The 23,477-nt window shown below is 37.6% G+C and overlaps 1 protein-coding gene across 1 annotated transcript; it reads right to left on the bottom strand.

Annotated features, from left to right (window-relative positions):
* Positions 1-603: 603 nt before the first annotated feature.
* On the bottom strand, positions 604-21,614 carry LOC125234827. Its single transcript, XM_048141236.1, has 15 exons — positions 21,540-21,614; positions 19,838-19,941; positions 19,237-19,308; positions 17,298-17,450; positions 14,797-14,858; positions 14,183-14,319; positions 13,245-13,412; positions 11,566-11,729; positions 9,899-10,030; positions 9,395-9,463; positions 7,908-8,057; positions 5,431-5,556; positions 2,911-3,002; positions 1,913-2,021; positions 604-744 (listed from the first exon to the last, which is right to left on the bottom strand). Exons 2-15 carry the CDS (start codon positions 19,850-19,852, stop codon positions 664-666), a joined length of 1,530 nt encoding a protein of 509 aa, XP_047997193.1. The 5' UTR covers positions 19,853-19,941; positions 21,540-21,614; the 3' UTR covers positions 604-663.
* Between the last annotated feature and the right edge of the window lie 1,863 nt (positions 21,615-23,477).

The raw sequence follows: 23,477 nt of genomic DNA, 5'->3' as shown, positions 1-23,477 counted from the left end.
TTTAAACATAAACTAATTACTAACTTCGAAAAAATCAGCCTAAATCACATACCTCTAAAAATCGCCATCATCCTGTTTTTTTACACTTTTCCGCCATTTCGTCTTAATCCTTAAATAATAAATAGTAAATAATTGTATTACTTAATTTATTTAATTGTTCATTAAATAGTAATAAATAATGAATAATAATTAAGCAATAAATGTGATTGTGGATAGCTACATATCGAGCCACGGGCCATCAAATATCATGATGCCACATCACCACGCATTTAAGGGTTAGGCGACAATGTACCATTTATAGCAATACTACTATAGTGACCATGCTAAGTTGACAGCGATTTTTACAGCCTCGCTGATGCAAGTTTAGTGTTTTTTAAACGGCAAGCTTCAAAAAAGCTTGCAATGAAGTGATGGTTTACCTACTTTAACCCTTACAAAAACGGCGCAAACAAAATTGCCGTCAAGTTAGCTAGTTGGCTAGGTATGCCTTTACTATTTATTAGGGACATTAGGGTTCCTCATCGAAAACAGAAGCCTTAAAGGATCACTTGTCTGTCTCTCAGATTTTTTTAATAGGTAATAAAACTGCACTACGAATGACTTTCTTTCTAAATTATATTATAGCAACACTTTATTATATTAAAAAGGCAACAATAGAAATATCTACGAATTAGCTGTCGGTTCAAAGTCTTCGAACTCCCTAGAATCGCAGTAGTAGACCGGGAACAATCGGGTCGCCTCTATCTAGAAAGAATATAAAATGAGTAAATTTAAATATTGAAAAAACCCCAACATATTTACTCGTAGTGTAGTGGACCGATTTCCATTATACATGGTTAAAACACTCTCCTCAGACAAATACACAGACAGACAGACAATTAAGTAATTAAAGTATCCGATGCCGATATCGTAAGGTAAAAATTACGATGCCCTATCGGATACAGACCTCAGGTTCCTACCCCTACTAAATGGTGTGTTCAAATTACTGCACCCATGCAAGTAAAACTGTACGAGGCTATGCACATGGCAATGGACAGATGCTTTTGGAGGGACAGTCTTCAACAGAATCACGTGACGTCACGATCCTCAGCATTGAGGGAACGACTAAAGAAGAAGCCGATACAGATTTCTTATTTTTTTTATTATAGGCCATTTGCTTATCGCTCCTTAGCATAGTTATTATAGAGACCTTATACAGGGTGACCCAAAATTACGTTGACAAAGCATAGGGAAATGTTGCAATACCTAAACCAAAATATCGAAGTTACCGAAAATATTTTTTGGGCCTATAATATCGTATATTTCTACATTCACCATGGCTATTTCAACAGCATTCATGTCCATTTTGCAAGTTTTGCAATGTAGACCAATTGTGTAAAACATTTTTTTCAGATTCGTAAGCTCGATACGTTTTAGCCTACTTACGTAAATTCACCTAACTTAAAAGTATAAATCAAAATATTTTACTACAGGAAAAAATACATTGACTATTAAGAACTAGGTATCTTAAAATAAACTAACAAATTAAACTAAATAAGTAAACCACAAGTAAACCTAAATGTATCTAAATATAAAGTATAAATTATAGTTTGTAATTAATCTTAAAACCCTAGCCCGTTTATTGATGAAAAAATTGGAATACTTTACAAGCTATACGTGCAATATTTAAGTTAGACGAAAGTCATACTAGAGGTGCACCAGCATATCGTTAATTTTTTATTCTAGTATTTGCGTTTGTACTTCAAAGCCAAAGGAGGGTATTTTGAATACGATTCGATTTACTTGGTCAAAAATTATAAAGGTTTCACATTATAATTTGTAGGACAATCATTCGTGTAAGGACAGAAAAATAATTACACAAACGTTTGTCAACGTAATTTTGGATAAAAATACACAGGTTATTAAGCTTTACCTCGCCGGCAAGTTCGTCTCGGCTCACATGGGCCGGGGTTAGATCCATCAGCTCAAGCAGCGCCAAGTCCGACTTTAGTGACAACATGAAGGCTATCATTATTGAATCTCTGAAAAAGTTAGGCAAGATAAATAGTCTGTCAAGGTATTTCAGTCACTACAAATAGCGACAAAAATGTGGGTGTGAAGACTTATTGACCTAAAGAAATTATGTGGAAAATATGAAATTCGCGCCTTTTACTGGAGTCAAATTAACTACCTAGTAGTATAAGTATTACATTGGACCTTGCCACTCTTGCCAGTTTAAGACAATCACGACGCGTTGACAAATGGTCAATCCTTCGCGCTCCGCAGCGTGCCAGCGTGTCGTGGATATATCACTCTATCACTCTTTCTTATTAAGTAGTGCGACAGATAAAGATTATAAAACGCTATGGAGCAGTGGTGGTCAAAGTACGACCCACGGGGCGACCCACAATTTCGGCCCGCAATGAAAAAAAGTTTGCCCACCAGTATGGAGCAGTAGTATGGAGCCTCAAATAGTTATTTGTTACACAAGAGTGCAAAGTTGTATTTTAACGCCGAGTGTGGAATTGAAAAACGAGCAAGCGAAAGGATTCTATAGCTGAACCACGACTAAGTTCGAGAATACAATCCTTAACTTGCGAGTTTTTTAACACACGAGAAGTAAAATACATTTGCACTTGTGTGTAACACAAAACAAAAGTTTTCCCCTCACTATAGCGAGTAGAGTAGGTACAACGCAAAAACTTGTTTATCACACACGCGTTACACAGGTGGTAAATCATCTTCATCACTAGATTCACCCACTTTTATCAATTTCAAAGCAGAAAATATGCCTATATTCTAGGTCAAATTACTTTATCCACTAGTGGATAAAATGCGTTTTTACCCGCTGCACTAAAGGATAAAACACGTGTTTCCGAGCTAGTGAGGGGAAAACAATATTATGCATGTGAATTGCGTGTTTTAACTTACTCATCAAATTGTTCTTTGATTTCGTCATATTGCGCCACACTGTAGGCTATGTGTACAGCGTCGTACGGTCCCGTAGCTTTGAATATTCCCATCTGGTACACAAAAACATATTAAATTTCAGTGCAATATGTCATTTAAGTGCGTCGCAGTTTTCGTATAACTCGGCATTTATGCCAGGAATACACGAGGGGAGGGTAGCAAGTTGTAGTTTGTTATATAATAATATGCTAGTAATACTCATATCGTTATCGTAGCTAACTTTCTCTATCCCTCTTCCATTGCCAAATTAGTCTAGGCTGGCTGGACAGTGATAGTTTACTTTAGTTTAGTTTACTTCTCGCATTTATACAAATTTCACACATTTTTTCATATATCTATTCGTATAACGATCGTTACAAAAGAAATAATAAAATTAAAATTACAAAATAAAATGGAAACAATTTAAGCAGTACGAACAAAAAATAATAATTAAAATGTCATAAGGTAAAATACCCCATAATGGATGGTGATGCCATTATGGACAAAAAAACACAAATCCTTAAAAATAAGTATCTAAAATAAGTTTCTAAAAACTGACGGCTATGTACCATATAAACTAGAGTTCTAGAGCTGTTTAATTTTGAAGTTTCAATTAATTCGGTTATTTCAAAAGGATTTTTTGGAGACAAGAGAGAGATTTGGAGACAAGATAAAATTCACCAGTTTACTGAAAAAAATATCAAGACGAATTCTTAGTAATATTGCTAAGAGAGATGAGTTTATGTATAAAATAATAAAAAAATAACGCACGGTGTAATATTGAATGCGTTTTACTTACTGCATTAAGCATGAGATAAGGTATAAAACATACTAGTTTGTTGCTCCAAAGATATAAAGAAATGACGTTATTCTGCGAGTGTCCATTACTGGACCCGATAAACTGCCTACCTCCTATGATGGACAAGGAACAATTTAAAAACCAAAATTTACAAGAAACAATCCTATGGTAAAATAACCCAAACTAATTGTATTTATGGTATATAAAATTGACTCATTGCGTATCAGTTGGCTTTAAAAGTAAAATTTTAAACTTATTTCACTGTCCATAATGGGGGATCCATTACTGGAGAACTGCCGTCCATAATTGGAGAAAAAACACCTAGTTTTAATTTGTTAACTATGAAGAAACTAATAGGAGTACATCTATTCTGCAAACTTATCGAAATCCAAAACTAACATATTTCCCAGTAAAACATGAGCTTCATAAGCTTATCAATTTTATGTAAACAGATATCATATTTTATAGGGTTCGAGCGGCAAAAAAGGGAATAAGTAGGTACCTACCTATATGAAGTGTAGACCACAGGGATCAAAACAAAACACAGATGCTGTGCTGACGACAGTGTCTAGACATTTATTTATAATGTTGACTAAGACGTGCCACATGGTTAGGTACACAGACCACCTCAAATACTAATCCTATAAATGCATAACAAATTATTATTATGATTGAGGTCAAACACATGCTCTTGTACAAATTTAGTATGAGAGATTTTTTAGGTTTTCAATATAAGTCTAATAAACCTGATTTTTAACGAACATTCGTCTTAACGACAATTTCATGCCATCAGCTAATTTCATAAGTTTCAAAACCGGTAGGTACGAGAATATTGTTTTATTATGTGACGTGAGCCGTAAGCACTTTGCATTTTACATTACGGCCTAGCGCGTAGCGGTTCCGAGTTCGAATCCCGGTAAGGGCATTTATTTGTGTGATGAGCACAGATATTTGTTCCTGGGTGGCTAGCCGAATGGCACAATCGCTCACGAAACGCTCACGAAACGAAGCGCTAGTAGATATCTATCTCTATCGCGCTTGCGTATTGGCGCGACAGAGCCAGCGGCGTATCGCTTTCGTTTGGCGTCGGAGAAATGCCATTCGGCTACGGGGCCTGAGTCATGGATGTTTTCTATGTATACAAGTATTTGTATATTATATACATCGTTGTCTGAGTACCTGCAACACAAGCCTTCTTGAGCTTACCGTGGGGCTCAGTCAATCGGTGTAAGAATGTCCTATAATATTTATTTATTTATTATTTATTTGTGTTCTGATTTCTAAAATTGCTACCACGTGGAATTGCAGGAGCTCTATCTCGCTTTAAAGCCAACTGAAGATACCTATACATATGACTACTTTGTTGTCTTAACAATAAATGTAACACTAGGTCCCAGGGGGTTACCATTAAGTACTCAAACCGTTCAAGCCCCGTAGCCGAATGGCACAAACGCTCACAAAACGAAACGCTCATAGATATCTATCTTTATCGCTCTTGCGTATTGGCGTGACAGAGCCAGACTACCTTTCGCGGCGTTTCGTTTTCGTTTCGCGTCGCAGAAATGCCATTCGGCTACGGGGCCAGTTTAAATTGAGAGAGTGGGATGGAGCTATGTAGCTGTGTCCCTTTCACTCGACTTAAACTGAACAGCTTTAGTATTTCATGGTAACCCCCCAGATGACTAAGTGTCTGACTATCTTACGTGTATAACAGCTTGTCTCCGCGGAGTCAGCGCGGCGATGGCTTTATACCGCTTTCTGATTTCTAACATGGCGACCACGTGGGGTGGTAAGAACTCCGGTTCTGGCTCCACTCGCTCCGACACCAGCTGAAAACATAGCGGCCATCTTGGTGTTTCATACAGTTCTATCAGTTCTTAAGTATATCATAGATTAATTATAAGAAGATCATACCATCCCATACATTAAAATGCGACCGCCTAAGAACGCGCATACACTACACCACACATAAGTAGATAGCGCCACAAAAAAATGCATTGTTGCCATCGATTACTTGTAGATTGGCGTTGTCACTTTCGAGCCATAAATCTATGTCAAAAGTGACACTCAACGCCATCTACAAGTATAATCGAAAGCTGCAATACATTTTTTTTATGGCGCCATGTGTGTGGTATGGCAGTGTATGCGCGTTCTTAGGCGATCGCATTTTAATGTATGGGATGGTATGATTTTCCTAATATATTTTAATTTGTGGGTATATTAAGGGTTAAGGTGGTGTACAAATACAAATCATTTATTCAGGGAATAGGTTACAGGGGCTCTTAATATTCTTGTACATGTCATATACAAAAGATTTAAAGTTGATACTTATATTTATAGCTTTTGTGCATTACTTGTAAAAAAATTCGTTTCTATCTAGTGAAAATATATGAAGTAGAATTTAATTCAAGCAGGTCCTCGAGCAGCCTCAAATATTCAAAAATGAACTTTTTATATAATACAAAACGTACTACTGTGCGCACCGTAATAGTGTGAATAAAGCACCATTTACTATAAATTCCGTTTTGAACCTACTGCACCGTTCCGGATCTTACCTGGTCAAACATTTCGCTGGCTGTGCAACACGGCAATGCTGCTAGCATTTTTGGCTCCTTTGGATCAGGTGATAGCCGGAACGGAACTTAGTTATTAATTTTAGTTTAGAGTAGCTATTAACTTTTAGTTTAGAATACACTGATTTAAACTTTCACGATTATTACACATACTTAATTATTTTAAAATCGGGACTTAATCGCGTATGACTACAGGGAGAAGACACCCCCCGAGACCACGGGGACAACGCCGTCACTGAAACGTTGGAGGTCAGTTTAATATGTAGTCATACGCGATTAAGTCCCAATTTTAAAATAGTTTAGAATAGTTTTAATATGTTTTGTTTGTTATTTTGTAGTTTTACTTTATCCCTGTTTTATTGAATAAATTATTACTGCACCTTATCATTCCCTTTGTCCCTACAGATCTCATTCACGCCCGATAAGTAATGCACCAGCCGGAAACGTCCATACAATGCTCCAATAAAAAATGGCGCATCCTGGCGATAAGCACGAATAATTACAACTTTATCTGTGTCCGACTTTCATTCTTGGACGGAATGAGTTGCAAGGTCACTTGTCCTGATTGACATTTTATGGTTTTTAGGGTTCCGTAGTCAACTAGGAACCCTTATAGTTTCGCCATGTCTGTCTGTCCGTCCGTCCGTCCGTCCGTCCGCGGATAATCTCAGTAACCGTAAGCACTAGAAAGCTGAAATTTGGTACCAATATGTATATCAATCACGCCAACAAAGTGCAAAAATAAAAAATGGAAAATGTTTTATTAGGGTACCCCCCCTACATGTAAAGTGGGTGCTGATATTTTTTTTCATTCTAACCCCAACGTGTGATATATTGTTGGATAGGTATTTAAAAATGAATAAGGGTTTACTAAGATCGTTTTTTGATAATATTAATATTTTCGGAAATAATCGCTCCTAAAGGAAAAAAAAGTGCGTCCCCCCCTCTAACTTTTGAACCATATGTTTAAAAAATATGAAAAAAATCACAAAAGTAGAACTTTATAAAGACTTTCTAGGAAAATTATTTTGAACTTTATAGGTTCAGTAGTTTTTGAGAAAAATACGAAAAACTACGGAACCCTACACTGAGCGTGGCCCGACACGCTCTTGGCCGGTTTTTTTTGTGACGTCACAGAGAAAAGTGAATGAGTAAGTTCCGCTAAAATTTAGATTTATTTCTGCGTCAATATAAAAACTATTTCATAGAAATTTACTTAAACATGTATAAAAGTTATAAATAATGAAATTAAAAAGTGTGACTCATACATATTTGTTATGTAAGGTGGTAATTTCGAATGACAGAAATGCTCGGGTAATCGAAAGGGGAATCTTGATAATTATGATGGAAATAATGGTGATTTTTATGCGACTTTCGAAATTACCCTTATTGTCCCTTATGCACCTTACCTACTAAATAAATAAAAGTAATGAAATAATATTATTGTAAATATATGATACACCTAACATTACTGCGGTCGGTGTTAGGTCGGTGTGCCAATAAAGAGTACCTACCTGTACCTATTCTACTTGTATCTATCTAAAGGCACCAAAATATTTTCCCTCAAAAATGTTTTTTTTTTCGAACCCAATCCACATTGATCTCACTTTAGGAAACAATATATGCAGGCCATTCGCCTTAGCGATTTCGTTGGGTGGCGCGTAGAACCCAGGTATCAGTAACCCGGGCGGGGGAAAGTACTCGTTTTCATCCTCAACCACCTCCGTGTCAATCTCTTCTTCATCATCGGGTAACTCCTTAAACAAAAGCAGAAGTGTCAATGCTTTAATACTACAGACTTTTTATTAAAATCGTTAATCTAATCTAATCTTATTTATTGTAATCTTATTTGTTGTAATTACAATATGAATGAATTCATTGATAAATTCACCATGCACTTTTGCAGCTGATAGTACATTACCTCCCCGTTTTTTAATGTCGGATAAAATATTGTTTACTTAAGTAAATCACCTTCGTCATCAAAAAGGTCATGTGCCTAAATTAGTTCAATAGTTTTTAAAAATGCCACGATGGGGAAAACTTATCGATTTTTTTATTTTATTTGCCTAAATGGTGTCTCACTGCTTGGGATTGCTGGGCAAAGGCCTCCCCTTCCTTTCTCCAGTCTTCACGGTTTGATGCCCGCTCTTGCCAGTCTCTGCAAAATACGTCGTGGTCGTCCCGCCATCTCTTCTTTGGTCGTCCTCTGCCCAGGCTAATTTGCGGTAACCACTCAGTCGTCACTTTGGCCCACCGTTCCGGGTGCATCCGGCAAACATGCCATGCCCAATCCCACTTAAGCTTGGCTGCCGTAGCACCCATATCTATTATACCAGTTTTTGAGCGCGATTCGGTGTTTCTAACTCGATCTGTTCTACGAACTCCAAGTATACGACATGTGTATCCTGCCTATCCTAACCTACGGCGCCCAAACTTGGTCGTTAACAGAAGCTGAAAAGTCCCGACTCAAGATTTGCCAACGAACAATGTAGCGCAGCATATCGATATAAATATCTTTAGAAATGATCTGCCTATTTCCTCATACAATTCGATTTCCTAACGAAACCTTAACCTGCTAAAAATTATCATAGCTAGGAAAAAACATCGTAGTCAGGCCCCGTAGCTAAATGGCATATCTGCAACGCGAAACGAACACGAAACGCCGCGAAAGGTAGTCTGGCTCTGTCCCGCCAATCCGCAAGAGCGATAGAGATATATATTTACGAGCGTTTCGTTTCGTGAACGTTTCGGCTACGTACCCAGGTGCCGTAGCCGAATGGCATTTCTCCGACGCGAAACGAAAATGAAACGCCGCGAAAGGTAGTCTGGCTCTGTCGCGCCAATCCGCAAGAGCGATAGAGTTAGATATCTTCGAGCGTTTCGTGAGTGTTTGTGCCATTCGGTTACGTACCCAGGCCCCGTAGCCGAATGGCATTTCTCCGACGCCAAACGAAAGCGATACGCCGCTGGCTCTGTCGCGCCAATACGCAAGCGCGATAGAGATAGATATCTACTAGCGCTTCGTTTCGTGAGCGTTTCGTGAGCGATTGTGCCATTCGGCTAGCCACCCTGGTCAGATTTGATCAGACTGTACCTCTGGTATTTCTATATCCACTTTTTCATCATCAGGCTCTGCTTTCAGTTTTTCAAGGCCATCAAGATCCTGAAATCCAAACATGTGTAACTGGTATGTTTTCGTTATATTTTTTATTCTTCCTCAAATCCTCACTTGGTGACCAAAACTAATTTTGGTCAAAAGTATATACCTACAAGATAATGCTACTCTGCTCTATTCTACGCTACTTGCCTACACCGAGGGTACAAAAGGCTCTGCCTCGGTCGTCTAATTTTAATGTAAAATATACGAGGATTTACTGGTGAAACTCGATAAATCGATACAATTTGTCCTTGAAATAACAACGTTGTGGAAATTGCACATACTTAGTTCGAATTTCAAAAACCAGTTTGCTCAACTTATCGGTTTTCAGCTCACCAGCAAACCCTATTTCAGGTGCTCCGCGTTCTTTTCTCAGAGCCTCTCCCATTCTCTTACCTAACGAGTTATTCAATATTTTCAAATTATGATTTTTTCTCTTACCCCGATCTTCAATAAGTGCAACTTCTGCTGTTCTTTAGCGAGCCTCCGGGACTCCAAGACTTGTTCTATCGCCTGCCGAGCAAGCCGCTGCATTTCTGACAAGCGTCGAGCGCGCCGTTCTATCGCTTCTTCCTAAAATAACGATTTTGGTACACATGCAGCATCTATAATATTAGTAATTTAAATGATATTATAATTACGAAAGTGGTTGAAAATGAAAATGAAAATGAAATGAAAAATGAAAATGAAAATGAAATGAAATGAAAATGAAATGAAAATGAAATATTTATTTTTCAAGTAGGCATATTACAATGCGCATATGAACGTCAAATAAAGCTACGCCGGCTCTAACCCTACGCCTCAGCCTCGAGAAGATTTCAGTCCCCCCTCAGTTGGGAGGGGGGTATCCACTATGGGACCGGCAAGAAACTCGGCGGGCAACTTCTTTTCAAAACATTACATCTTATAATTAACTTGCATTAAATAACAACATACAATTTAACATGCAAAAGTATTCATCAAAGAATATGAACAGACTAGGTACTCTATGGAAATCAATTTCAATAAATTATATTATTGCTTAATAATACGTCGTTCTTCTTCAGAGAAAACATATCAAATTGTCATAGAAGAAAAAGATAATATGAATCTCAATATCATTAAATATGTAATTTACCTACACAACATAAAATATAAAATATTTGATGTGCTTTCTTATCTGAACTGTGTCCTCTATACATAATACAATTATTTTAATTGCTATTCGTTTTTTGTAGTTTCTGGTTCGGGCCATGCATGTTTGTCTGTCAAATAGTCCTCGACTCTGTAATAAGCCTTTAACATCAATGATTTTTTTAAGTAGTTCTTAAGAGCTGGGAGGGTAATCTCAAAGCAGTGTCAGGTAACTTATTATAAAAATGAATGCATTGCCCAACAAATGACTTCTGTACTTTACGGACACGAAACTTCTTTATGGCAAGCTTATTTTTGTTTCTAGTGTTATAATTATGGATATCAGAATTCTTAGTGAAACAGTCTAAATTCTTAACAACATAAATTATACTATCATAAATGTATTGGGAAGCTACAGTTAAGATATTAATTTATTTGAAGAGTTCTCTTACTGATTCACGTGTTCCTAAGTTGTAAATAGAACGAATGGCTCTCTTTTGTAATACAAAGATAGTCTGTATGTCAGCTGCTTGTACAGTTGTACCTACCTATCGACTTATTATTATATAGAATTTCGGCGGTAAAAATGTCACGAAGGTACTTAAGTAATTCAATAATTTTTCGAGTAGGGAACATTATTATAACATGATTATAACATCATTATGTATCTAAGTAATGATATGCAAGTTCCGGAAGCTTCTCAAAAAAAATTACTAATTCTCGGAGATTTCATCAGAAGCTTCTCAAAAAAAATTACAAATTCTCGGAGATTTGTCATCATTTCATTTCAGACTGATTTACTGATGTAAGAAGATAGGAAATTTAAATAAGTTTACGAAATGGAAAATTACGATTTTCATACAAAAAAGAGGAAGGATTGAGATTTTTTTGTGTTGAAAATGTCGCAAGTTTTGGAAATTTTCCGTCGGCACAAGTTATCTTGTTTATTTGCTTTAACTTACGATACTTTAAAAAATACCTAACTATGTACTTACCTTCTGTTTCTGTCTGTCTTCACGTCGTTTCTGCCAAATCTGTTCCCTCGTCAGACTGTTGGATTTGTAGTGGTTGAAGGCAGTCTTCTGGATAGGTTGGTCGCTCATGGGTTTGGCTGGGTCCAGCGGTTCTATGTATTCGTAGAGGATTTTACGGACTAAAGCTGTATAAGATAAACATTGTGTGTGAAAATACCGCCTTTAAAGAATACTAAGTTTATGTATATTCTTTGGTTTAAGTTGCATTTCGGAGAAACATTTTAGGCGATATGTTAGATAGTGCCTTATCCCTAAATATCTGGCTTTCACAGCCTTTGTCAAAAGAGGCTGAGAAAATATTTACGTATTTTAAAAAATATCTCGCACTAAGATCTGAGCGTTAGGTACACATGTGAAATCTCCGATGAGGCTGGCATCGTCACCACGAGTGTACGGAAGCCTCTATAAAATAAAAGATTAAAAAAAAAAAAAAAAAAGTTGCATTTCAAACCCATAAGACTAAAATTCCTTCAGCGGCCCGCGCCCAAGTCTTCAGCTTTGCGGCTATCGTCTTAAACAAAAAAAAAATACAAAATAATTTGATTTGTTCCTTAATTACTAAATATAAGACTTATCCATACTTAATGTTATAAATGGGAAAGTATGTGTGTCTGTTTGTTTGTCCATCCTTCACAGCAAAACGGTGGGATGAATTGACGTGATTTTTTTAGCGGACACAGTTGAAGGGATGGAGAGTGACATAGGCTACTTTTTATCTCTTCCCAACGCAAGCGAAGCCGCGGGCAAAAGCTAGTTTTCAAATATAGCCTAGGTGTGCCTTAAAAAGTACATTTTGTACTTGGATAAATTTTGAGTTCCTAGCGGTCTGTAATCCCAAAAATGCTGGGTAAGTGTTGGTAAAAGTACCAACCTGCTATTGATAAAAGTGACGATTCTATGTCGCTCTGAAAAATATGTGATTGGAACTAACTTGTTCCGTCTATTGTCCTTTGAGTCGTCGGCAACCCGAACCCTCCTTAGAACTTGTACACTCCTTTTTGCTGTGTACTTAACACAGCGAAAGGGAGTGTACAAGTTTCTAATGGGGTGGCAACGCGCATGTGACACTGTTTGAATTGCAGACGTCCATAGGTTACGGTGACCGCTTTACATCAGGCGGGCCGTGTGCTTGTTTGCCACCGACGTAGTATAAAAAAAATCACTGCGCAATGACCATATATTATATGATATTTCAACATTTATGATAAAGCGAAGCCGACATTTCAGATTTTTTTGTAGGTTATTAAAGATATCATATCCCCGATAAAAAAGCCTTATGTAGGGGGATTAGATTAGGCTCAGTTGGCAGATTACTGATCCAGGAGATCTTGAGTAGGACTTTTAGGTTTTCCTACCTTTATTTTTAACCCCCGACTAAACGACGGGGTGTTATAAGTTTGACTAGTCTGTCTGTGTCTGTCTATCTGTGTCTGTCTATCTGTGTCTGTCTGTCTGTCTGTGGCGTCGTAGCTCCCGAACGGATGAACCGATTTAGATTTAGTTTTTTTTGTTCGAAAGCTGAGTTAGTCGGGAGTGTTCTTAGCCTTGTTTCATGAAAATTGGTCATAACGCGGTCGGGGGTAGTTTCAGAATTTGAATTTTGTGGTTATGATTAAATTGATTAATACTAAAATACTAACTGGTAAAATTAACGTCATCGTCCAGACATCTGAAACAGATGGCCAAGGCAGGGGCCGCGAGTAGAGCATACATAGAAGCTTCGTTGATTGGTGCATCGCCATTGTACAGGATGTCTCTGGCTTTATACTCGTCAAGTTGTAACTCTTCGCGGCCAACCATTATGATATCTGTAATAAGAGTATATTAGGTAAATAAGGCCCACGTTTGACAATTCACAGCCCACCAACCACTTAACTCAGGGTTAGTGGGTTGTCAATTGTCAAATTCCATATAAAATGGTGGGTTAACCCTCCATTCCCTCCATTTCCATTGGTGCAAGTGACCCTAAGAGGTTACTTGAATAATATTTTTTTAACACGTTCGCTGTCGTACTGGGCCGAAAGACCTTATGTATACTCGTAATTTAAATGTGGTAACCTCCGATGTAAAAAGAAGAATGATATAAGTGTCACTGCTATGTATGTGTCCGTCCTCTGTCACCTGTTATATGGAATTTGACAGTTGACAGCCCACTAACCCTGAGTTATATGTAAGTGGTTGGTGCAAGTGGGTAGTGTTGGGTTAGGTCGATCTGCGTAAAGTGTCACCCAATATTAACTATTTATTGTATTAAAAATATAATCAGGTGGTCTAAAATACAAAGAAACCTCAAGGAAGCTCATTTGTCTGGAAAGACAATCCAGGATAGAGTATCCTGGTGCAGGACACGTGAGGAGACCCGATCCCAAATAATAGGAAAAGGGTAGGACAAAGAAGAATTGTATTAAGACCCTTAATTTGACAACGGTAACCAGGATGTACTCGTACATTACCTTTGACCGTCTTTTTGTACTTTTTTCTGAATCAGAATCATTAGTACTATTGAGCTCCGGGTGGGTTTGAACGCACGACCTCCAGCACTTTTTGCCAATTTAAGGGTTAAATATAACCAGCTCACTGTTCAAGTCCCATCGCTCGTACAGTTCAAAGTGCGCATGCCTGGACTGTGGCCAGAAAAGCACGAAGTTCAGGTTTTGGAGGTGCGGCACCATCAGCTCTGCGCGGCGGCGTTTGCGCAAATCATGCTGCACAGCTCTGTGGATAAAGCAAATATTTATAGGTAAATTGGTGGTTCCTAACGTTTTCTAGCTAAACCTTAAGCTGACAACAGACAGTCTTAAAATTCATAATCTGAAAAAAAGAGTTGTTTTCCTACAATCTGTCAGATCAATCTGAAAATTCATAATCTGCACTCGATCTGATTTTTTATACGATTACGATTTTTCGGGTTATGAATTTTAAGACTGTCTGTTGTGGGCCTTAAATAGTTTAAACGAAAACTAGATATATTTAACTTAGTTTGATCAAGTTTGATGTTTTATTCGTAATTGATTCCTCAATGTTAGTGTAAGAACAAAATTGTGTTTCACTAGGCCTTTAACCTTCGTGCCTTGAAACCCTCATAACGCTTAAGATTCCGTTTTTCAAACATGATCGGTATTAATATTATTCCGAGCGGTTAAACAACAAGTTTTCCCCCAACTAGGTACATATTTTAAACAAATAAATTACCTTATTGCTTCATATGATTTAATCTCGTTCTCTCGCTCTTTTATAATCTCTTGCTTCCACTCCTTGAAACAAAACAATATGATGGATTTGAGAATTCACGCCTATAATCCCAAACGGGGTAAGCAGAGGACATGAAGCTCAGTGCCACTCTGGCTATTAAGGGGTTGAAAGAAAATGAAATTGTGATACAGTGACAGGTTGCCAGCCCATCGCCCACGCCACAGTGAAACCGTACCATCGACTTATACGACACCCACGCGAAGAAAGGGGATGGTGAAATTTTTAACCCGTCACCACACGGGATCATAATTATTATAGGACATTCTTACACAGATTGACTGAGTCCCAAAGTCGTAGCGGTGCGGAAACACGGCAGGATAATTTCATTCCTACTATATTAAAAGCCAGCAAAACGTAAAGTCCTCTAGCCATGTTTTTATTCTTGTCATGTTTTTTAGTTTTTTTTTTAATTTATGCTTTTGTTCCTTATGTTTCTTCTTTTGTATGTTACCTTCCGTGATTTTTCTCACCTAATGGTCTCACCGGAAGACCAGCGCTGGAAGTCGCCAGCAATATGCTGAGGTGAGGCCATTTCGTGGCACTTTATTACTATTCTATGTCAGTGTAAAATTGTTTATTATCTGTGTGCTTTCGAATAAAAATATTCTATTCTATTCTATTCTATTATGTATACTACCTTTTAAGCATAAGTACGTAACCTATGCATTCTTATTTCTAATTCAGTTCAAATCCAGATATTAATTGCTGAAAAAGAATGTTGCAAAACGACAATATTCAATACCTGCTGCTGACATGGCAGAAATAATGAGGTTGACAATTGATAGGGGATTCCCCAACAATAAGTATCAGTGTTACCATAAATATCCTTATTCAAAAATCTTCAGACTCGTGGTTTTTATGGGTTTAATTGTCCATGAAAGTTTGTTCTGAGAAAAGGCTTTTTGTAAGCTAAATAGGTAAGGGGTTTTAAATAACTGTTTTATTTAATAGTTGTGGTAGACGGTGTTCCAAATTTAGGTAAATAAGGACGCCAGCATCATGTCATGTAATAAAGTAGGGGTTCAGTGCGCCAATTTTGTCGAGAATAAAGTTTTGAAATAGTAAGTACATCAAGCAAAGGAGTTAAATGACTTATAAGGGGAGAAAATGAAACAACGTTTGATCAAATGAAACAAATTTCAAACATATTTCAAAGTTGCAACATGTTCCCAATAAGGAGGCACACTCAAAGGTTATGCCAGATGGCGCCACCTTAATAGTCAATTGCACATCTAAAGAATTTTATACATGAGAGCGAGAAGATGATATTTTTTCTCTCTCTCACATATAATTGTTTTGACTATATGAATGACAGTGACACGCCTAGACACTTGCACAGGCGCCGCCTGGCGGGATAAAATGTCAGTATGCCTCCTCATTTATAAACGGTCAATCAAATTTTGTCACTTTTTAGGGTTCCGTAGTCAACTAGGAACCCTTATAGTTTCGCCATGTCTGTCTGTCCGTCCGTCCGTCCGTCCGTCCGTCCGTCCGTCCGTCCGTCCGTCCGTCCGCGGATAATCTCAGTAACCGTTAGCACTAGAAAGCTGAAATTTGGTACCAATATGTATATCGATCACGCCAACAAAGTGCAAAAATAAAAAATGGAAAAAAATGTTTTATTAGGGTACCCCCCCTACATGTAAAGTGGGGGCTGATATTTTTTTTCATTCCAACCCCAACGTGTGATATATTGTTGGATAGGTATTTAAAAATGAATAAGGGTTTACTAAAATCGTTTTTTGATAATATTAATATTTTCGGAAATAATCGCTCCTAAAGGAAAAAAAAGTGCGTCCCCTCCCCTCTAACTTTTGAACCATATGTTTAAAAAATATGAAAAAAATCACAAAAGTAGAACTTTATAAAGACGTTCAAGGAAAATTATTTTGAACTTGATAGGTTTAGTAGTTTTTGAGAAAAATACGGAAAACTACGGAACCCTGCACTGAGCGTTGCCCGACACGCTCTTGGCCGGTTTTTTTTATTTATTTTTTATACTACGTCGGTGGTAAACAAGCATACGGTCCGCCTGATGGAAAGCGGTCACCGTAACCTATGGACGCCTGCAACTCATCTCACTCAAGAGTGTCACATGTGCGTTGCCACCCCATTAGAAACTTGTACACTCCCCTTTGCTGTGTTAAGTATAAGTACACAGCAAAAAGGAGTGTACAAATTCAAAGGAGGGTTTGGGTTGCCGACGACTCAAAGGACAATAGACGGAACAAATTAGTTCCGTAAGTCCTCCCGTCGTCAGCACCCCGCACCCTCGTTGAGCTTTGGCAGCCTTACTCACCGGCAGGAACACAACACTATGAGTAGGGTCACTAAAAAGAGGCGGAAAATTTGAAAAATGTAGGGTCGAAGAATTAGAATTTTTCGTTTTTTTCAGTGACAATATTTGCCTGACTGTCTAAGTAGTAGAGGACGAAAGTTACCAGCTCCTCAGGCGTAGCCTCATCCAAGTCGAACGTCTGTCTGTCTATCTCTTCGCCCGCTTGCACTCTCCTATGATATTCCAATTCTTTCCTCGCTATTTCTCCTAGCTTGATCGCATTCACACCTCGAAGGAGTTTCGTTATTTTATTTCGCTGAGAAATAATAAAATTATTTTTCCCCTCACTAGCTCGGAAACACGTGTTTTGTCCTTTAATATGTTTTTCCCCTCACTAGCTCGGAAACACGTGTTTTGTCCTTTAATACCAGCGGGTAAAAACGCATTTTATCCACTAGTGGGTAAAGTAATTTGACCTTGAATAAAGTCAAATTAACTGCTTTTAAATTGATAAAAGTAGGTGAATCTAGTAATAAAGATGATTTACCACCTGTGGAACTACTGGAAGCAGTGATAAACGCATTTTTTGCGTTGTAGTTTCCTCGCTATAGTGAGGGGAAAAGTTTTGTGTTACACTCGGGTGCAAATGTATTTTACTTCTCGTGTGTTAAAAATACAACTTTGCCCCCTTGTATAACAAATAACTATTACTGTCCTACGGCCGGAAAGCGTCAAAGTTTAGGTCACTGCGCTATACGAAGTTACAGCTTCCCGGCTCCGTCGAACAGAAAATAGTACCTAATATAACTAAACTAGAAAAAATAGTACCCAGTAAAATAGACCTTGGCCAGTAACTATGAAAGCCACAGATTTATTGACCTCTACTCCGCCTCGGCTGACAATGCCTTGTGATCTGAGACCTACTGGCCTTTGTAATCTACTATTAAGAGACACTTTGAAAGTAATGAAAACACAAAAAAGTGATTTTGAAAGTTATTAATTATTTTGCCGGGGGCCCGGGGCTAATAATTATTTTTCCCCTCACTAGCTCGGAAACACGTGTTTTGTCCTTTAATACCAGCGGGTAAAAACGCATTTTATCCACTAGTGGGTAAAGTAATTTGACCTTGAATAAAGTCAAATTAACTGCTTTAAAATTGATTAAAGTAGGTGAATCTAGTAATAAAGATGATTTACCACCTGTGGAACTACTGGAAGCAGTGATAAACGCATTTTTTGCGTTGTAGTTTCCTCGCTATAGTGAGGGGAAAAGTTTTGTGTTGCACTCGGGTGCAAATGTATTTTACTTCTCGTGTGTTAAAAAACTCGCAAGTTCAGGATTCTATTCTCAAACCACTCGCTTCGCTCGTGGTTCAACTATAGAATCCTTTCACTTGCTCGTTTTTCAATTCCACACTCGGCGTTAAAATACAACTTTGCCCCCTTGTATAACAAATAACTATTAATGGGGAAATTGTTTCCTAGTGCTGGTATTACCTACTACTAGTCATATGATATGATTCATTTTACAGTCATGTCAGATATTTATTAGTTTAGTATTTCTTGCTTGATTTGTCTTCCATGATATCTCATTACCGTTGTGGCGCTAAACACGAATAAGGTGCATTAGGGTAATTCCGAAAGTCGTCTTACTACGAAAGTCGCAGAAAAATCACCATTATTTCCATCATATCAAGATTCCCCTTTCGGAATTACCAGAGCATTTCTGTCATTCGAAATAACCCTAATGCACCTTAATGCCAAAAAACTGTCATACAATTCTGTTATTTGGCAAAAAGTCAAAATAAAGAAAACATTTAGGTAGGTAAATAAATATCATTTTTAAAAATAACAATTTACATATAAAAATACTAGCTTTTGCCCGCGGCTTCGCTCGCGTTAGAAAGCGACAAAAAGTAGCCTATGTCACTCTCCATCCCTTCAACTATCTCCACTTTAAAAAAATCACGTCAATTCGTCGCTCCGTTTTGCCGTGAAAGACGGACAAACAAACAAACACACAAACTTTCCCATTTATAATATTAGTAATATATATCAACTTACACATGGATGAAAATATAATTATATCGTTAAGAACTTACATGTATAAAAATATAGATCGGTTCACTTTTCTCTCTAAATCGTTTGAAACTCTCGATTTCATCCGCCAAAACCTAAAATACACAAAACAATATATAAATGGAAATTAACGGGGTCTGGCTGATTGCTCTGCCAATTTGATTTTTTTGACAATGTATCAATTTATCGCCACAAAATATTGAGTGAAATATTTCTTTCTATCAAAGAAGAGAACATGTAGAGCGCGCGAACCAAGTGTCTATAAGTTACACCATAGATTAAATATGTATAAGAAGATAATATAATCACATTAAAATGCGACCGCCTAAGAACGCGCATACACGACACCACACATAGAGGGCGCCACAAAAAAAATGTCTTGTAGCTTGTAACTTTCGATTATTCTTGTAGATGGCGTTAAGTGTCACTTTTGACATAGACTTATGCATTTATTGCTTGAAAGTGACACTTAACGCCAATCTAGAAATAATCGACGGCAACAAGGCAAAAACACCACTTTTTGACACTATGCCAGGCTAAGAAAACTTTTCCATTTAATAGAATTTGTCAGTGTTGAAACTAATGCTCATTATACGGGTTACAGTGACACGATGTTATACTTACTTTGAGTAAAACCATTTTGCCATCGCTCCAGTCCAGTTTGATTCTAGTGAACAAATGGTCCAGCGCCGTACATGACCCACTGAACTCATTGTAAATTTCTGCACCTAAAAGAAACACCCATTGCCATAACTAAGTTGGATTTTTTTTCCCATTTTTAGGGTTCCGTACCAAAAAGGTACAACAGGAACCCTTATGGTGCGACTCTGTCCGTTTGTCTGTCCGTCTGTCACATCCCTAAATATCTCGAGAACTACTAACACTATCAACTTGAAATTTGGAATAGTTATGAACATTGTAAACCTCTACAAATAGAACGTAGATTTTTTTAAATATATTAATTTTAATTGTAGAAAATGGCCAAAATGAAAGGGGGCAAACTGTAAATATCAAGTTACTAGGTCAAGTGGGGTATCGTTAGAAAGAGCGCCAATTGAACGTAAATAAACAATTTTTATAATTTTTTTGTTGTGGAAAAAAAAAATTTTGAAGGAAAATGTAAAAAAAAATACCGTTCCCCCTCCCCCCCCTTATCTCCGAAGTTTACCAACGAAAAATTATGAAAATTTTAGGAAACATTGGTTTTATGCCAAATATTACAGGAAAAATATAATTGTGTTTGTATTTTAAAAACTTTTTTTTTAATTCACAAAAAACTTTTCAAATTTTTACTTTCAATTTACCCACCCTTGCGGATGTATATCGTACTTCAAATTAATATCTACAAGATGTTACGTGAACCATCTTCTTTCCAATAAAGTAAAAATTGTTTAAATCGGTTAACATTATAAAGAAATATCCCTGAAAAACTCAACATACTGTACGGGTCGCGCAAATTAGTTAGCGAATTCACCGAGAGATGGCGCTTTACACAATAATGCTCATTAGTACCTATACTTTTGTCTTCTAGTCAAGTCATTAGAGTTATATGAAAAGATGAGATTATTTTAACTAGGTAGAGAAAGTTTGTACGGAACCCTCGGTGGGCGAGTCCGACTCGCACTTGGCCGGTTTTTTTTTTATTTATAAAAATTGGGATTGGGCAGGACATGTCTGCCGAATGCATCCAGATCGGTGGGCCAAATTGGCTACTGACTGGACCCCACCGATTAGCCGGGGCAGAGGTAGGCCAAAGAAAAGATGTCGGGATGACCTCGACGCATTTTGCAGCGACTGGCCGGAGCAGGCGGCAAATCGTGATGGGTGGGAAAGGGAGGAAGGTAGAAAGGCCTTTGCCCAGCAGTGGGACACAATTATAGGCTAGTAAAAGAAAAAGTGAAAAACTGATTTCATCAAAATATTTGAATGTGAAAGCGTCCAATCTTGGGATTGGTTGTCACAGCGGACCCCAGGCTCCCATAAGCCGCGGACAATACCGGGATAACGCAAGGAAGATGATGACGGATGATTTGAATGTGAAAACATGTGTTGTTTAACCGTATGTGCTAATATTAGGTATATTATATTACCCAAGCAAACGTAAGATTCCAATATTGAACCGCGAGCGTAGCGAGATAATTTTTTGAACATGTATGATTCAATCCTACCAGTCAACTATGGTAACAATAACAAGTTAAAATTTGCATGAAATTACTTTACACTTTATTGATAAAACGCAACTTTATCATTCGTTTTTGAAGTATCAAGAGAGCCTTTACCAGTTGGTGTGCTGAAAACATCTTTATATTTTACAGCAAGTACTTACAAATGAGACTATCCTTATGTTTTTTCAGGATATAATGAAATTCTCTTTCACAGTTAACATTTATGAACAATTCTATTTTCTTTTTGTGGGCCATTGTAAAAGTTCACTTACTTTGGCAGATAAATGATAAATCAGATTGGCCATGATTGAATATACCTCTAGTACGAGTATAGTTATAATACACCTATACAGTTAAGAAACTGTACCAAGGGCGGCTCACTCCGTGATTCTATCGCCGAGCTACAAGTACATGCTGGCGGCCGCGAGTTCGCGGCCTACTCAGGGGTGGCGCGCGTTCTCACGTAATGCACGTTCGCACTTTCTATTGTTACTTTACGTCGCGATTTTTTTAAGGTTTATATGCGTTGCTCGCGTGTGGAATGGCTAATAATGCTTAGTTAAATAGACATCAGGCCCCGTAGCCGAATGGCATTTCTCCGACGCCAAACGAAAGCGATACGCCGCTGGCTCTGTCGCGCCAATACGCAAGCGCGATAGAGATAGATATCTACTAGCGCTTCGTTTCGTGAGCGTTTCGTGAGCGATTGTGCCATTCGGCTAGCCACCCAGGAATAAAATAAATACCATAGGACATTTCTACACAGACCTACTACTGATTAAGTCCGACGGAAAGTTCCATAAGGCTTGTGATGTTGGAACTTAAACAAAAATATATAAATATTGTATGTATATTTAATGCTCATTTGTAAGTAGAGCACACACTGTAACTAAAGTAAACACTTTATTGTACCACCAAAACATAACAATAATTTACATATTAAATGAGTACATACTACAAAAATAAGTCGAAGATAGTACAAAGGCTGTATTACCACAGTATTCTAACAAATAAATAATTGCAAGACTTGAGAGTTTGTACTTAATGATGTAACTGAACAACTTCATCTAGTTATAAATAAGAAACATTACAAGTAACAAATGGTTTAAATTGATGATTAAATGTAACTTTGTATCTATTTATTCATATAAAAGTATGTCAGAATTCGAATGAATTAAATAATTACACAAAAATAATCAGCGTGTTATCGTCTATTGAAATTAGCGCCATCTTTCAGCAAATACTAAACATTAAGAACTACTGAGAGACGTACATGGGTGGCGAATAGTTAACGAAGTTATTGAACGGGCGAGCGATTGTAAGACAACTCCGCTAGATGGCGCTTGTTCAACAAAACACCTTATACAACGTGTATCTGCTAATACTCAAAACCCACAGATCAATACAACAAGATGGCCCTTACAGGGCGACTCGCGGTCACCAAGCATACGACAAATCAGGTTTATAAAAGTTTGAACGCGTGCGACACCGATCAGTAGCGCCCAAGTATACGACCCGCTAACAGTGTCCGTGTCCGCTCGGGAAAAAATCTTAAATAATCAATTTTGGTTGCAAACAATGGTCTCTTACAGCATAAAGTGGTGTGGCAAGTCTTCTAACACTTCTACATGTAAAAAAGATGGATCAACATTCCACAGTTAAGTCAAATTAATTATTTTGTTGAATATTGTTTATTGTCCGCGGAGTTCATTTATACTGGTCAATATGGTTGTGCTGAGCGGCGCCGAGGCGCGTCCATCCCTCTTTACCGAGTTAAAAATGTGATATGCTATCCCTTTCACGTAAACGACTAGGCATGGGGCCATGTTAGTTTATGTCTGTTGCGGGAACTTCGTACTGCCGTTCGTACCATGTGCTACCATTTTATGAAATATAAAAGAAAGCAGATTTGTAATAGTGAATAATTATCTAGAATCTGTAGAGTCTGTAGTGGTATTTAGTTCATTGATTAGTTTAGAATATTTAGTTGGTTATTTAACTTAGTAAACGTAAGTAAAAATGCACAGTTTAGTTATTAGTTACTAGAATGATTTTTATTGAGATGCTATCACAATTATCATCCTCCTTGCGTTATCCCG

This window comes from Leguminivora glycinivorella, chromosome 16 (genome assembly GCF_023078275.1).
Source record: "Leguminivora glycinivorella isolate SPB_JAAS2020 chromosome 16, LegGlyc_1.1, whole genome shotgun sequence".
Classification (NCBI taxonomy): domain Eukaryota; kingdom Metazoa; phylum Arthropoda; class Insecta; order Lepidoptera; family Tortricidae; genus Leguminivora; species Leguminivora glycinivorella.
Note: the sequence above shows the minus strand (reverse complement) of the source record. Positions and strands in the feature narration are given on the sequence as shown.